This window comes from Andrographis paniculata, unplaced genomic scaffold, assembly GCF_009805555.1.
Source record: "Andrographis paniculata isolate CXL003 unplaced genomic scaffold, ASM980555v1 Contig65END, whole genome shotgun sequence".
Lineage (NCBI taxonomy): Eukaryota > Viridiplantae > Streptophyta > Magnoliopsida > Lamiales > Acanthaceae > Andrographis > Andrographis paniculata.
In genome coordinates, this window is record NW_026137601.1 from 1,783,901 (window position 1) to 1,799,458 (window position 15,558).

The 15,558-nt window shown below is 30.7% G+C and overlaps 2 protein-coding genes across 6 annotated transcripts; one reads left to right on the forward strand and one right to left on the reverse strand.

The window, feature by feature from the left end:
- Positions 1–59: 59 nt before the first annotated feature.
- LOC127262529 (serine/arginine-rich splicing factor SC35-like) lies at positions 60–4,970 on the forward strand. 5 transcript variants are annotated; one of them, XM_051291244.1, is made up of 9 exons: positions 62–259; positions 395–473; positions 1,418–1,497; positions 2,258–2,324; positions 2,530–2,598; positions 2,886–3,089; positions 3,153–3,278; positions 3,358–3,435; positions 3,598–4,298. In XM_051291244.1, exons 1-8 carry the CDS (start codon positions 199–201, stop codon positions 3,428–3,430), a joined length of 759 nt encoding a protein of 252 aa, XP_051147201.1. In that variant the 5' UTR covers positions 62–198; the 3' UTR covers positions 3,431–3,435; positions 3,598–4,298. The 5 variants fall into 5 exon arrangements, 4 of the variants coding, with proteins under 4 accessions (XP_051147203.1, XP_051147202.1, XP_051147201.1 ...); XR_007841144.1 differs by adding an exon at positions 4,331–4,970 and having other exon boundaries at positions 72–259; positions 2,886–3,278; positions 3,598–3,710; XM_051291246.1 differs by lacking the exon at positions 3,153–3,278 and having other exon boundaries at positions 60–259; positions 3,598–4,300.
- Positions 4,911–9,308, reverse strand: LOC127262527 (uncharacterized). Its single transcript, XM_051291242.1, has 10 exons — positions 9,126–9,308; positions 8,488–8,698; positions 8,070–8,195; positions 7,847–7,999; positions 6,925–7,051; positions 6,775–6,816; positions 6,120–6,278; positions 5,995–6,037; positions 5,670–5,747; positions 4,911–5,194 (listed from the first exon to the last, which is right to left on the reverse strand). The coding sequence occupies exons 1-10, from the start codon at positions 9,197–9,199 to the stop codon at positions 5,113–5,115; spliced, it is 1,095 nt and encodes a 364-aa protein (XP_051147199.1). The 5' UTR covers positions 9,200–9,308; the 3' UTR covers positions 4,911–5,112.
- Positions 9,309–15,558: the final 6,250 nt, after the last annotated feature.

Here is a 15,558-nt window from a genome sequence, read left to right on the forward strand (position 1 = left end):
AAGCCCATATATTATTACCGGAATTTATTTCGCAGGCCCAATAAGAAGCCCATTATATAAATTAAGTTACATGGCCCGTTAATAAGCCCAAAGGTTATTATGCTGTGCTGTCCCATCAAATCGTACGGACGGTCATGGAAGCTTCTTAGACTGAAGAGCGACGCACAGAAATAGTGTCAGTATTTTCCGGAGGAGAAGATGGCGGACGCTAGGGCAGTTGCCGAGAGCTACTCTCTGCTGGTTCTCAACGTTAATTTCCGTAATTCTCGAGGCCTTTGGATTGGATTTTGAAGCGTCACTCTGTGTTCTTTCTTTTCTTTTCTTTTCTTTTCTTTTTTTTTTTCTTGGATGATTTTGTTCCTATTTTGTTGTTTATTGGGTTTGAGTTTCGCAGGAACAACTTCGGATGATCTGTTTCCTCTTTTCAGTAAGTATGGAAAGGTCATGGAAGTATATATCCCGAGAGATCGGAGGTGAAATTTCTTTGGCGTTTATTGTAATTCTTTATAGTGAAGAGCTATGGACCCTCACATTAGTAATTCGAGGGTTCGATGAGGGCTATTTATCTTGCTGCCTGCGTTAAATTCCCTGTTGGTAAACTTTTTATGACGAAGATATGGACCTTGGGGTTTGCCCTCTTTAATCTACTCGCAGCCATGGCACACGTAGTTGCATGCTATATTCTTATATTTATATATATATAGTTAATTATAGTATACTGTGAAGTGCTATATAATGATATAAATTGTGTGATTGAAAATGCAAGAAGTGTGTTATAAAGAAATAGAAGTGATAGCAAAAGCAGTAAAGAAAAGAAATGGAAACCAAAGATCAGAATATAATGCAAGGGGAATGATCAAGTATATAGTAATGTATGACAATGAGATATGGTAATTCGACTAATTCCTAATAAAGTCAATTTTTATGTATTCTAGAAGGGTTTGACATGAATTTAGTGTGCTCTTTTAAAGTCAGATTCTAAACTCCCTCGTATCTGCATTGCAAGCAATTCTAAAGTTTAAGCTGGTTTCTTGGGTCGGGTCCAATTGAAACTTATTTATGAGATCGATAAGCTACGTCATCTTTTGTCTAGATGCCCCATCCATCTCCTTTGAAAACATCTCGGGCGCAAATGAAATGGCTGTTTTATTTGAAAAGCATGGTGTGCAGGGACTTTCAGAACTCTTTTTTTGGATGTGAATTCTTGCCTTTCTCCAAAAATCAGCCTTGTATCCCTCGTTTTTACTTACTGCTTGCCGCTATGTATTAAAATTTATTTTCTAAAAAGTGAATGCAGTGTGCTCTTTAATGTGTGTGTTGACTAGAATTGTAACATAGTTTCTTCCATTTAGTGGTCTTGCAAAAGTAAATCCTTCTTGTGCTATCTGATTATTGACATTTATTTCTTGTGGAGTAGGACTGGTGAATCGCGTGGTTTTGCATTTGTTCGCAATATGCACAAAGATGAGGCACAGAAGGCCATGGATAAGCTAGATGGTAAGCTTATACTTATAAAGGAAAAATTATTCTATGCATTTATAGTTGTGGAACGAGCACATTTTCAATTTAAATCAACTAGCATAGTGCATGTAATGAAAGAATTGTGAGATTAAAAACTGTTCAATGGATCTCTGTGAAAGGGGTCATATCTGATCTCTTTTAGCACATTATAATTTTTAATTGATATCATGCAGGGTTTCATACTCCCATATACTCACTTGAAGTTCACATATATTATATTTTTTCTTATTGTTACTCCAACTTCCATATTGAACTCCTGTGATCTATATCTTTTAACCAGCCCATAATCTGAATTTTTCATCTCCACTAACGAGTGGATGGAAGATATGATGATCAGGCGCAGACTGCGAACTTCTTCGTTACCCTTTAGCAGTAACACGATCGCTGAATTATTGACCTGTAATTGATGGCCTCAATGTTTCCGGTCCGTGCAAACTCCTAACAACAAGAGTCTCATTGGATTATTACCCTGTCAACATTATCATTTTTCCTTTTCATCTAGTAATTGATGTTGTAAATATTTTGTGTATACTCCTTGAAACTTGCTCTCTAGTTGTGGAAACAAATAAGTTCATTGCAATCTTCTGGAGTGTCAGAAATCAAAACATCATTATGTAGAGTTGTTGAAGGAAATCGTTGTTTTAGAGTCAACTCCTATTTAGATTTAGCCAAAATTTATGAATGCTCATTCATTTTTCCATATATAAAGTATCATCAGCAATGTATTTCCTTGTAGGGAGAGTTGTTGATGGGAGAGAAATTGCTGTCCAATTTGCAAACTATGGCCCACGTGCAGAACCAATGTGAGTTGGCTGTTTGTAGGTTTCACATTTTGTTGCCTATTCTCCTTTACATTGTATTGATTAATTATTGTGCACTGAATACCTTATACTGTTAAATTCATGTAGACTTTGGCAGTTACTACGTTTCTTTATTTACATGTCCGAGAAAATTCTTGATGCTTTTATTGCTCCATCTTGCCCCTTTACTCCTTTTCTCTTATTGCAGCCACGAAGGAAGGATTGTGGCTGTTTCACGAGGCCAACGTAGATCAAGAAGTAGGAGTCCTAGGAGAAGGTAAAATCCGAATCTCTTTTGATGCATGTTGTTGAGAGAGCAGTGGAGCTCGCCTGTCTTTTGGAAACTTGAAAGTTCAATAGTTTAGTTTCCTTGAAAGTGATTTAATAGTACGTTATGAGAGCTTAATGTATTATAATTAAGCAAGGAATCGGAGATTTCATGTTTTTGTGGGGTGCTTGTTTGCAGAGAATCTTGTTCTTTATGCTAATTGACCAAATTGTTTTTACCGTGTCTTTTCTCTTTTAGCTAGAAGTTGTGATCTGTTGATGTATACTTATTCCAAGGTATGAAGATGATTACCATGGAGACAGAGATTATAGGAGGGGAAACCAGAGCAGAAGTTTCCGAGGATACGAACAAGATAGGTATGAAGAAAGGGACCCACGCTATTGGTATAGAAGCAGAAGTTATAGTCCAGATTATGATAGAGGTCGTGAGAGAAGTCGATATGACGATGGACAACAAAGCCGGCTCAGATCATATGAAAGGTCTGCCCGTGAGAGAAGTCGATACGATGATGGACAACAAAGCTGGCTCAGATCATATGAAAGGTCTGCCCGTGAGAGAAGTCGATATGATGATGGACAACAAAGTTGGCTCAGATCATATGAAAGGTCTGCCCGTAAGAGAAGTCGATATGATGATGGACAACAAAGCCGGCTCAGATCATATGAAAGGTCTGCCGGTCATAAGAACTTCTTTGTCATTACAATCAACACAAATTCTTTTTGAAAAATGCAGTACCTTTACTTGTAGGAGTTTGTCTCCAAGAGGGACGCGATCACCTAGAAACGGACATCCTATGAGACGTGGCTTTGGTTCTCAGTAATTCTTGTAAGCTTGATCCCACCTAATGAAACAATCTTTTGTATACATATCACTTTGCTACGAAGGGGCCTTTTGTTTTATTGCTAATGTTTTTATTTTTTTTTTTAATTGCATTTGAAATTGCCGAAATGTTCGGTTTTACTATTCTCTCACTCTCTCTCTTGGCAGGGAATTTTACATGCAATGCTTGTGAACTGCCTGTGGAGGGACTATTTTCGACTCCAGTTGATTTGCTGAGCATCGGACTGATGCATGTTCTATAGTGAGCACTAGTGAACTAGGTATGGTTTTGATTCTTGTAAGAAATCCGTGTTAAACGTTATGAATGCAAATTCGTCAACATGTGATTAGAGCTGGCAATGGGGCGATTCGTGTCGGATTGAATACTTTAAACGGGTTAAATTATTCAACCCTAATCCGACCTGTTTATTGTAGTATTGGGTTCAGGTTGAATGTAATACAATGAATTAGGTTAAATTAGTTTGAATGTAATACAATGAATTAGGTTAAATTATTTAAAATTGAATTGAATTTAAATTAATTTATGAACAAATTATTAAATTATAATTATTTTACATAATATTATAAATATATCAATCAATATTAATATATTATAATCGGGTTGTTGTGTCGGGTTCGAGTTGAAACCCTCAACTCTAATTCAACCCGGGTTCATGTCAATCAATATACATAATCGGGTCAAAATTCTTGATCCAAATTCAATTATTTAGTGTCGTATCGAATCAGTTTTTGCCAGCTCTGCATGTGATTGCCCTTGGGGCACCTTTAATTAATCTAAGGATCTGGTGCCATTTAATTTTAGTTCTAGGATCCTTCTTCAGCTTGGCCTGATATCCACCCTTCCCCTGTTGTTTTAATCTGTTATCTTATGTTTTCCTAGGAGCTACTCATTATCCATTTATCTGCATCGCCGCCAGTCTTGGAAGAAAACCTGTAGTTGATTTTGTAGCACTGATCAAGAAAGAAATGACATGTTTGGTTGGAGAGATGTTGATGCGTAATCGTAATCGGCGAATTGATGCAAGGGTGTTGAGATGTCTTGTACTGATCTTTAGTTTTGGTAAAATTTCTCCCTAATGAAAGAGAAATACATTAGACAACTGTTTTGAATACATCCTTATGTGATCCTGATTCTCTCTTCACTCTTGCTAATCTTCAAGGGGATTTTTTTTGGTATCCATGAATTCACGGTCACACGTCCAACCCCCACACCGCCATCGCCAGGCCATCCCATCCCATCCCTTATGAATCGCTAACAACCTTGTTTGATTGAGCTTTCTTTTGGGTTAAATTATCTGGCTGACAGCATTCAGCCCAGGTACTGAGCAGTTTTCATGTCAAAGAAAATATAAGCGCAACCGGATGATTCCTTACCAAATTGGTGAATCTCTAACTTGTTATGCATTTAACACTTACCATCCACTATTTGCAAACAAGAAATGGAAATCAAAACAAAAAAGAATGGAAAGTAGAGGAGCTGAACATCAAGACACTTCCAGAAAATATATCTTACACCCGAAGATGTCATGAAATAACAAGTATTTCAGACGAAAGGAAATTCTTAAAGTTTGTACACTGCTAGCTACTCAAATCGGAACACCGGTTTCGTACATTGCCCTATAAGTTTGAGACTAACTTGTATAACTCAATGTCATTCGCACTTCAACTTACAGTAGCATCGGAAGCAGCAGCAGCATCTTGTTGGATCTCGTCGTATCCTCCTGAGGCCTCATTATAAGAGTACCTGTGTTTGAACAGAAGAAGAAGAAACATCAAATAAGCTACAAGCCATATACAATCACATTTCATATTTGCATACATAGTTATGAAAGTTTTGACATTGAATATTTTTTTTACTATTCTCATAATTGTCCAAAACTCAAAAAATATTTATCTAAACAGAGACTACAGTAGCCCTAAATCACGCGTAAAGGCATAGGCAGTTCTGATCACATGAAAAAAAAAATAAGTGAAAGACAACATACAACCAGCAGTCCACATTAGCAGAGTTACAGGCAGTGGTATTTTGGACCATAATCAAAATAAAATTAGAACGAATGCCTTGTTCAGGCTTGGCTGCAACTCCAAGTACGACCAAGAGATGCACATAAAAATAGCTTCATTTCTACTTTAACGAACGAGGATATAACTTAAACAAGAAGCAACTTGATTTTACAGGACATCCAATGCAAACAAAAAATGAGCCATGGACAAGTTACCATTTGCCTGAAGCAGCACAGCAATAAAGTCCCGTAGAGGGATCGTAGTAATAACCCGAACTCGTGCTGTAGTAATATCTGAATCAACAACACACGTTAGATGTTAGAACACAGTGTAGACGAACAAGTTTGCACTAACCATTCACTCCACCAGTCAGGAATAGTAAGATTAGGTCGAGAACATAGAACACAAATAGCAACAGGCTAATTTGGACTGGCATCCAACTAAGCATTTTGAAGAGGTTTTTTTGTGAATATGACAAGTGAGTACTTCAAAATCATAAAAATGTAAGATTAAAAATAGTTTTTAAGGAGAAAAGCATACCCCGATGTGTCGTCATATACAAAGTCATTCTGCAGGCCTTCACCTGCAATCCCATGCATGTGACAAGTTACAAAATACAGCTTAATTTCTCTACCAAGCACTTCAATATACTCATTTAAGCATACTCTCGGAGGGCTGAACAGAAACTGTTTCACTCCCATTGGAGGCAGGATTGGCATTTCCATCATCTTCTCCAAACATATCAAAAATGTCAGACGTCTCCATATTATCCCCACTTTCTGTGATCCCCTGCTTCCTTGCCTTCACTAACTTTTCATATCCCTCTGAACATCAAAAGAAAAGTAACAGCATAGTTAACTCATGGAAACTCGATGTGCACTCTCGGAAAGGTAAATTAAGTCTCCAAACTATTCATTTGATATTACTATGCAAGTAAAGTACATATGAGAAGCTCCATTATCACCCACTCTATTTGTTTCTCAACATATAACGATCATATACCATCTCCAGTTTGCTTCCACTGTCATTCAACTGACATATATGGGAGGGGGGAGTAACAGAAAATACAAAGAAACTATAAGCTATAAATAATGAATGGAACATATCCTGCTAGATGTAGAGCTGACACAAGTTTGAATTTCACTTAAAAGAGAAACCCTTTAGTGAAACCCACAAACATCAAACAAAGAAAACGACTGCCTCTAGTGTCTAGACCAACAGACTAAAATAAGAGCCATAGACGCATATAAAATGAATGGCCAATATGGGACAAGTAAAATGCAGAAAATTCTAACAAAGAAGCATAGTTAGAGATTATACCTGCTTCACGGTCAAAATGTTCCTGCTTTTCATCATATACATCTGCCAAATAAAAGAGCAGTTCAAGTATGATGTATCTATACATGTGCGCAGATAATGTATATGATAGTTGCAAGAACTTATGTAAAAAAGGTAATGAGATAACTGAACTGTAATCTCCATTCTCCATCAATTTCATGGCATCTTCAGTTAGTTGGTCAAACAGTTGTTTGGTTTCTGCAGACATCTTCTGCTTCTTATCACTTGAACCCTTCAATCTCCTGAGAGCTTGCAAAACCTGTAGAAAGTACACCATTATCTCTAAGAATACTTAATACTACTCTAGATGAGATAACAACACCACATTGAGGAAAAGCAATAACAATTTTTTAAAAAACGAAAAAAGAAAACGAATATAATACAAAATAATTATAGTAATAATAATAATCATCATCATCATGGAGAGACACATGCATATCTAGGGATTTATGAGAATCATATATGTCTATACATATATATATATATATATAGAGAGAGAGAGAGAGGGAGAGAGAGATTAGCATCAAATCTTGCTACACTTGGGTGTGTTCTTTCTATCAAAACAAACCAACACATTTTCCTAAAAAAATTAATATATTACACACAATTATTATTTAATATTATCTACACAATTCCCTATAACTCACATAAAAAATAATCCTTCAAAATATTGCAAAAAACAAAAAACACACCCTTGATGTGCTATCTTTAATCATGAAGCTTGGTCCACAAAGTTAAAATTCCTCAGGGTCTATTCAAAAATCAAAATATCATAATAGGGGGATCAAGCCAAAGTATGCATGCAATTGGCATCAGTAACTCCAAATATGGATGGGGTGAATCAAGGGCAGCATCACACACGCTATTAATAAGTTAACAGAGAATCAAAAGAAAACATATATCAGCAGATCTAATTCCCAGCATAGGACGGGGTCCATAAAGGCAAATGTCACATGGGAAACCAAAGGAGTACCCTATCAGTCGAAGGCTTAATATCTGAAATCAGCATAAGAAAACATAATAAAATTTATGCTACTACTAATTTACTACAAACCGTTTCTCCAGGTTCAAGAATATCAGCAATCCGCCTATTGATTTGTGCAAGCTCTTCTGTTGCGAGATCATGAGGTTTATCATCATTGGATGTGGAAATGGTGTTCTTTCCATCATACTTTTTATAAGTATCCACGCTATCAAGCCATGCATCCTGCAAGATTCTGTATAAGAACACTGCAATTGCCAAATGCCCAATAAACATATCAGAGCTAATTCACTACCTTGATCTCATTCTGATTCACATATTCAACATAATTTCCATTTTCGTCGAAGTATCCTTCTTCTCTCTCTTTGTCCAGGTTAAAAGGTTCTATTGGAACACCTTCTTCAACAAAAGTCTCATTGTCCTGCCAAAGTTTGCATCCTGTCATGTTCTGATCGAACTTCCAACAGACAATAGACAACCCAAAAAACTTGTGTTCTTTAAGCAACGAGGTGTCACTGGAAAGTATTTTTTACCATATAGTAAAGCACTCGCATAGGTACATTGAGATTGGAATATTGGATATAGAAAACAATTGAAACAAAATCAACCAGAAAAATGAACAAACATATTAAACAGTCATGAAAATAAATGAACTTCCCTTCAATTACAAGTGTTGAAAAACAATAGCTAGCAACATCATTTTACTACTTTACCTTGTAGTGAACTTCAGCTTTCCGTATGTTGTTTGTATAGTCACTGTGCTCGTCGTTCAGCAATTCTTCTGTAATCTTATTTCGCCGAGTAGCTCTATCCTTTGCAGCAAGACGAGGATCCTTGTAACCAGGAATAACTTCAGCAGCTGACTCTGTGACATAATCTCCCTGTTTCAGCTTCTTACCTTTGGGGAATCTCACTCTTTTCTCCCTGATACAAGTGCATACAGCCCCAAAAATCAATCAAAATAGTGATGCACAGGTTGAAAACAAAATGATAGAAGAAATATATCCAATTACCGTCAAACTTCTCTTCAGTTAATTTAATAAGATAGATAGAGCAAAAACCTATTCAATTACAAGCTCCATAACAAACCGCTAGCAAGTAATTAAAATCCACGAATTTTGCTTCAATAAGCAGTGTTAAAATACAACTGAAATTCTATCACAACGCCCAAAACAAGTACAGTTACGAATCGTACGCAGATGCTACAATAGAATAAAACCTAACAACATCCATATCAATCCTATAACAAATTAGGTCTAAAATTACAAACAATTACTCGACACGCACTCTCTCGAATCAAATAGCATAGAACATGATACTTGGCGAATAAAATAGATGGAAGAGGGTTTACGGAGGGGCTTTGCTTGACTCGTCGTCCTCGACGAAGGAACGCTTCAGGCTGCCGCGCGACGATCCTTCCTCCATCCTTCAATTTCAGTGCGTGTGTGTGAGAGAGAGGGATTCGAGAAACAAATTTCAGTAGAGAGAGGAAACATACGCTCGAACGACGTTCCGTACATAATACATAAATAGTTGTAATCGCTATTTGCACATCTATAGAATATTTTATATACGAATTTTTTAATATAAACCATAATATTCTCATCTCAATATTGATATTTAAAAATAATAATAATAAACAAATAAAATATATATTATCTGTTTGTTTAGTGACTTTAGTCCATCTATATTTGAATGATACTATTTCCTTTAAGTATTTAAAATATATGTGTTTTTTTGAGGATTTGGATTTTGAGTTCGGATTTGAATAGTAAATATTTTGAATTTAAATAGTTGTATGATGTGATATAAATAGGTATTGACGTGATGTTTTGAATGTAAAATTAATTTTTAGTATAATATAAAAAATAAAAAATAAATTTTTGATTTGATAATTTTGGAAAGAAAAAATCGAATGAATAGTGTAAATTCAATCCAATCTCCCAAACAAACACACCCTAAAGTTTACTTTTAAAAAAAATTAACAATTTAATATAAAATATATTCATTCAACAAAACAAAATAAAAGGATTCTATATATATTAAAAATGGTATAAACCAACATCTAACTTTTTTTAATATAAGTGAAAGTTTTAGATAAAAAAATATATATGTATATGAATCTCACCGTGCTATAATTCAATTTTTTAAAAATATGGAGTTTGTTTGTTTTGTCAAAAACAAATATATAATTTTTTTTTCAAAAAAGAAATTAATATATTATACATTTTTAAAGGTATGTTTGTTTTGTAAGATTATTTAAATGGATATTTTTTAATATAATGTATAAAAAATTGTGTAATAAATATAAGATATATTAATACTCCTCCTTCTCGTAACAAAGTATCTATTTTTCCATTTTAGTCCGCTCTCGTAACAAAGTATTCATTTTCATTTTCTTTTTTTAAGTAATTGTACTATCTACCTAACATTACAAATACTCTTACAACTTACAATATATTACACAAATGTCATTATCTTTATATCATACTTACTGATAAGGTTATTTTAGTAATTTCTACTGTATTTATATTATATCCCAATATAATACTAATATTTCTAAAACTACGTGAAAAAACAAATGGATACTTACTTATGGGATGGATAGAATATTTATTTTTTCTAAAAAAAATGTAGATATGTAGATATATTTTTCTTTTTCTAAAAGAAGACTCCCTTATTATATTTTATATTATTCAGAGTATAAATTCATGACCTTGATCCCACTCTCACACCACCATGTCTGAATTAAGTGATGTGCTTTACACAAGTTTTTTATTGAATACAGCAAATATTACTTGTTCTAATTCGATTTTTTTTTTTATCATTTTTGTCCATTTTATTAAAAAAAATGAATTTTTAATTATAGTAAAAATAATCATATATAAATACCAAAATATTTTTAATTTTTAAAATATATTTATTTTTGTGTATTTTAAATAACAAAAATATCAAAATCATCTTACACTTACATTGACTAATAAAAATGTCATTATTTTTTAATCCATTAAAAAAATAAATGTATAATTTCTACTAGAAAAAAAAAAGTATCAATCAATGGTAAAAAAAGAATTTGATTACGGCAATGGTAATGAAAACATAAATCATATGCTATACAATACATATATTAACAATATATGTATCTTGAAAGTTTGCAATTTATTAGTTTCTGTCGAGGTTTACCCAGTGCGCATTTTCGGGTAGCGGATACGGATTTTTTCATGTCATAAAAATAAAAAAATAAAAAAATAAAAAATAAAAAAATAAAAGTCAGATCAAAATTGACATACAAATTGTGTTTATTTACAGAGTAGGGATATAGTAACATGACTCCGGAGACATGAATTACATGTTCGTATGATTCATATCTTATTTTAATATCATGTTTTTAATTATATGCAAATGATAAATATATATATATATGGTAATTATAAAAATTTAAACTTAACTTTCACATCATATATTTGTTAGAATGTAATTTGATTATTTCAAAATTGTCCTCCACCATTTACGAAATGCTTATGCTAAGATAAAATTGATTATTGAATTTTTGGATCAGGTCTCATCGCCATGACCACAAAATGGTCCTCGCAATGGTCACATATTTAGTATAGGCCCGAAATTCAAGTCTGCCATTGTTATCACTATTTCAACATCAATCCCTCAACTTCTTATAATTGTAATTGATTAAGACATTGGAAATATATAGTTTTATTAGTATCCTATTCCTATTGAAGTAATTTCACAGTTGGTTAGTTTTGTTTTCGAATATTTGTTATATTTCCATTAAAATTTTCAGAAAAATGATATACTATAAATTTTTTATTTTTACATTATCTATACAATTCTTTATACATTAGATCCATAAGAATAAAATAATAAAAAAAAAAATTCAAGCCAAAATACAAAATAAATATTATATAAAAAGCACAGCTTCATTTACATATAAATATTTTTTGAAATTTTTATATTATTTATTAATAGTCATTTTTTCAAACAATATCACACCGGAACAGTACTTTATTTCACAAAATATTAAATTAAATACACACAATTTTAATTTAAAATTATAAAAAATTCTAAAGGTGTGTTTATTTTACTAAGAGTTTATCATTTGTTATTATTTGAATGTATATTTTATGAAAATTGAAATATATATATACATGTTATTTTTCATAAAATATCATATCAATATTATTGAAATGTAACTCTCAAATTAAATATTCCTAATTCAAACTTAAAAAAAATACTACATCCTAAAATTTCAAAAATATATGTTTAAATGAAACTTATTGTTTCAACTGTTATTTATTTATTTTTAAATGATAGTTAAATAGTAAAAGTTTAATACACTTTTTTTTAGCATATTTAGTTATTACATTCGTGACTTTAATTTAATTATTTCCAAAATAACCTCATATTATTCAATAGTGTAGATCAAATTACAAAATCCCATTACACACACTTATGCAATTATCCAGAAATTTTATATTATTAAAAACTAATCCAACAAAATAGAAAGAAGAGAGCATTGTTAAAAGGTGTGTAACTTTTGTTTTTTTAATGTATTTTTCAGTTTAGGTATAAAATCGTATAAATAATAAAAGAAATACTCCCTCCGTCCCACATACCATGTCTACGTTGCCGTTTCTATTCGTCCCACGTACCATGTCACTTTCCTTTTTTGGAAAATAATTATACACTTTAATGTCATTTTAAACTTTTTAATTTTTTTTTAAAGTTTAATTAAACTAATTAGTTATCTAAATCTTAATTTATAATTATTTATATTATAGGATAATTATTTTCACTAATATATTCTTAATTAACTACTAATTACATCCCTCCTAAAATACGGTGTCTACAGTGTAGCAGACACGATATGTGGGACAGAGGGAGTAATATTTTGCATTACATTACTATCTCTTGTAAGTGATGTAATATAGTATTATATTAGTGTGTGTATATATATATATTTATGTACTATTTTTTTATTTATGTTGGGTTCACTCTGAAGTATTTATTTTTTTATTATAATAAAAATAATTTTGAATAAATGTCAAAATATCTTCGATTTTTACAAAAGTATTTATTTTTTACATATACTTGCAAAAATATCAAATTATTTTATATATTTTTACTAACTAATAAAATATTATTATTTTAAATTTACTAAAAAGATAAATATTGTGAGTCGGGACAAAAAAAAAGTAATATTAATTGAAAATTACGTAACAAAAAATATTTTGGGTTAAATACATATATTTTAGAACAAACATTAAGTAAAAAAAAAAAAAAAAGGTCCAAAATAATCAGAGCAAATGTGTCTTTGTTTTAGGGGAACTAAAATTGGATAGATGAAATTGACCTGTAACAATATACATCACTTCACTTTGTCTGAAAATGGGTCGGTTTGTTTTCGATTCCACAGTTATTAATACTAAAATCACATTTTGATTCGAATATTTTTTTTAAATAATATTTTAATGTGATATTTAATTAAATTAAATAATTTAGTTATATTAACTAAAAATCGTGCAAAATAAATAATATTGATTTCAATTTTAAATTGAAACCAAACAAACTCTAGAAACTTTCTTATCTACTTTCAATCGGTATTAAAATACTTATTATTTGTTAATCTCTTAAAATTATAAAGATAAACTTTAGAGTGAAATAAAATGAATATATTGGATGAAATGTCTAATAAATGTGAGGAGTGTATTTATTTTGTAAAATTGTTCAAAAGAAAAAAAAAAATTGACATGAGATATAAAAAATTGTGTAAAGAATATAAAAATAATGAATGTGAATAGTATATTATTTTTTTTAAAAAAAAATAGTACACGAAGAAAAAATAGAAAAAACAAAGTCTTAGGTTCTCCATGAAAAATTAGTCTTTAAAAAATAAATAGTAAAATACCACTTTCTTTGTCCATAGACCATAATAGATGATCCATTTGTTCGGTAAGTTATTTAGGTAATGTAAATTAATAAATTATGATATTAGTTTATTATTTTTTATATTAGTAATGTTGTTGATATTTTAAAAATATGAATGAATACATATGATTAAAAATAGAATATATATATTTAATTTTTTTTACTATTATGTGTCAATAAAACATATATAATACGAATATTAAAATTAATACAAATAAATAAAAAAATCTTAAATATAGATAAAGAAAAAGTTTGTTTATTGAAAAGAATGATATAAATAAAAGATGATTGAACGAGTCTTTAGAAAATCAACATAAATTAATTTTAAAACAGAAAATCTTTAATATAAATTAGAAAAAAAAAGTTTATTTATTGAAAAGAACAATAGAAATAAAAAATGATTGAGCAAATCTTTACGGTTTGAAATTTAATTTAATTAATTTTAATTTATTAAATACATTTAAAATTAATAAATTTTTTAAGAATAAAAACAGAATATCTATCACAGTAGTATGAAATTGCAAGTAACATATGTGCTAAAACACACATTATAGTACTGTAATTTTACTAAAAAATATATATATTTAATAAAATATTTATGCTCATATAATATATTATCCTCTCCGTTCCACGTAATTTGTCTCTATTTTATATTTTCGTCTGTTCCACATAACTTGTTCTTTCTTCTTTTTTTTTTAAATATAATTATACACTTTAATCACATTTAAAATTTTAAATTTTATAATTTTTTTAATCTTAATTAAACTATTTAGTTATCTTAATTTTAATTTATAATTATTTTTACTAACACACTTTTTAAATTACTTACTAATTATATTTTAACTCACCCGTGTTATATGAGACGGAGGGAGTACCATTCAACGAGTAATATCAAAACAAAATAAAACAAAGAAAACCCTAATCTCCAAGATAATTATTTTGTTGTTAAAGTGTCGTAATTAACAGTACTTCTTGATTAAATAATTGACTAGAAATTAGTTAGAAAATTAAATATAATATAATAGAGAATAGAATGCAATGAATGACGATGTTCACACAAATACTCTCACTTGTCTACAAACGTATAGCAAAGGAATATGATTCTTGTTTACAACTTTTTTCTTTGACCCCAAAATAGAAAACAAAGTGAACACCAAACATAAAGCACAAAGATAGGATAGATAGATACATATAGATACACGATATATATACACACAGAGATGGGTAACCACCCCACCCCACCCCACCCCCCTATGGCCATATACCACCAACCCCAAATTTGGGCACTGCACAAACCATAATGCCCCATTTTGAAAACGACATAATATCCCCATTTTTGAATGCCCTAATTATTATTCTCATTCTCTTTCATAGCCTCTCTTCATTCATTATTTTTATTTCATCCAACAAAATAGATTTGGGTCTTCTCATTGTGTTTTTTATACTCTAATTAGTCACCGGAACCAGAATTACATATAAATGAGTTATTTCTTAAAAGATTTTACCATAATACTCCCTCCGTCCCAAACAAGGTGCAATATTTATTTTTGGCACGGGTTTTTAGGTGGGTAATATTAAGTATAATAATTTAGAAATTATGTAATACGATAGAGAGATAAATATACTCTCTCTCTGTCCCACATAATTTGTCCCTATTTTCTATTTTCGTCCGTCCCACATAACTTGTCTTTTTTTTTATTTTTGGAAATATAATTATGCACTTTAATCGCATTTTAAATTTTAAATTTTATAATTTTATAATTTTAATTAAACTATTTACTTATTTTAATCTTAATCTATAAGTATTTTTACTAAATAATAATTATTTTTACTAATACACT

Excerpts from the sequence above, each read along its gene's own strand:
- LOC127262529 (XM_051291243.1), top strand. The coding sequence starts at position 199 with ATGGCGGACGCTAGGGCAGTTGCCGAGAGCTACTCTCTGCTGGTTCTC. Across the intron at positions 1,498-2,257 it reads GGCCATGGATAAGCTAGATG|GGAGAGTTGTTGATGGGAGA; the intron begins GTAAGCTTATAC and ends ATTTCCTTGTAG. Across the intron at positions 2,325-2,529 it reads GGCCCACGTGCAGAACCAAT|CCACGAAGGAAGGATTGTGG; the intron begins GTGAGTTGGCTG and ends CTCTTATTGCAG.
- LOC127262527 (XM_051291242.1), bottom strand. The coding sequence starts at position 9,199 with ATGGAGGAAGGATCGTCGCGCGGCAGCCTGAAGCGTTCCTTCGTCGAG. Across the intron at positions 6,279-6,774 it reads ACATTTTGACCGTGAAGCAG|AGGGATATGAAAAGTTAGTG; the intron begins GTATAATCTCTA and ends TTTGATGTTCAG. Across the intron at positions 6,038-6,119 it reads TTCTGTTCAGCCCTCCGAGA|GTGAAGGCCTGCAGAATGAC; the intron begins GTATGCTTAAAT and ends ATGGGATTGCAG.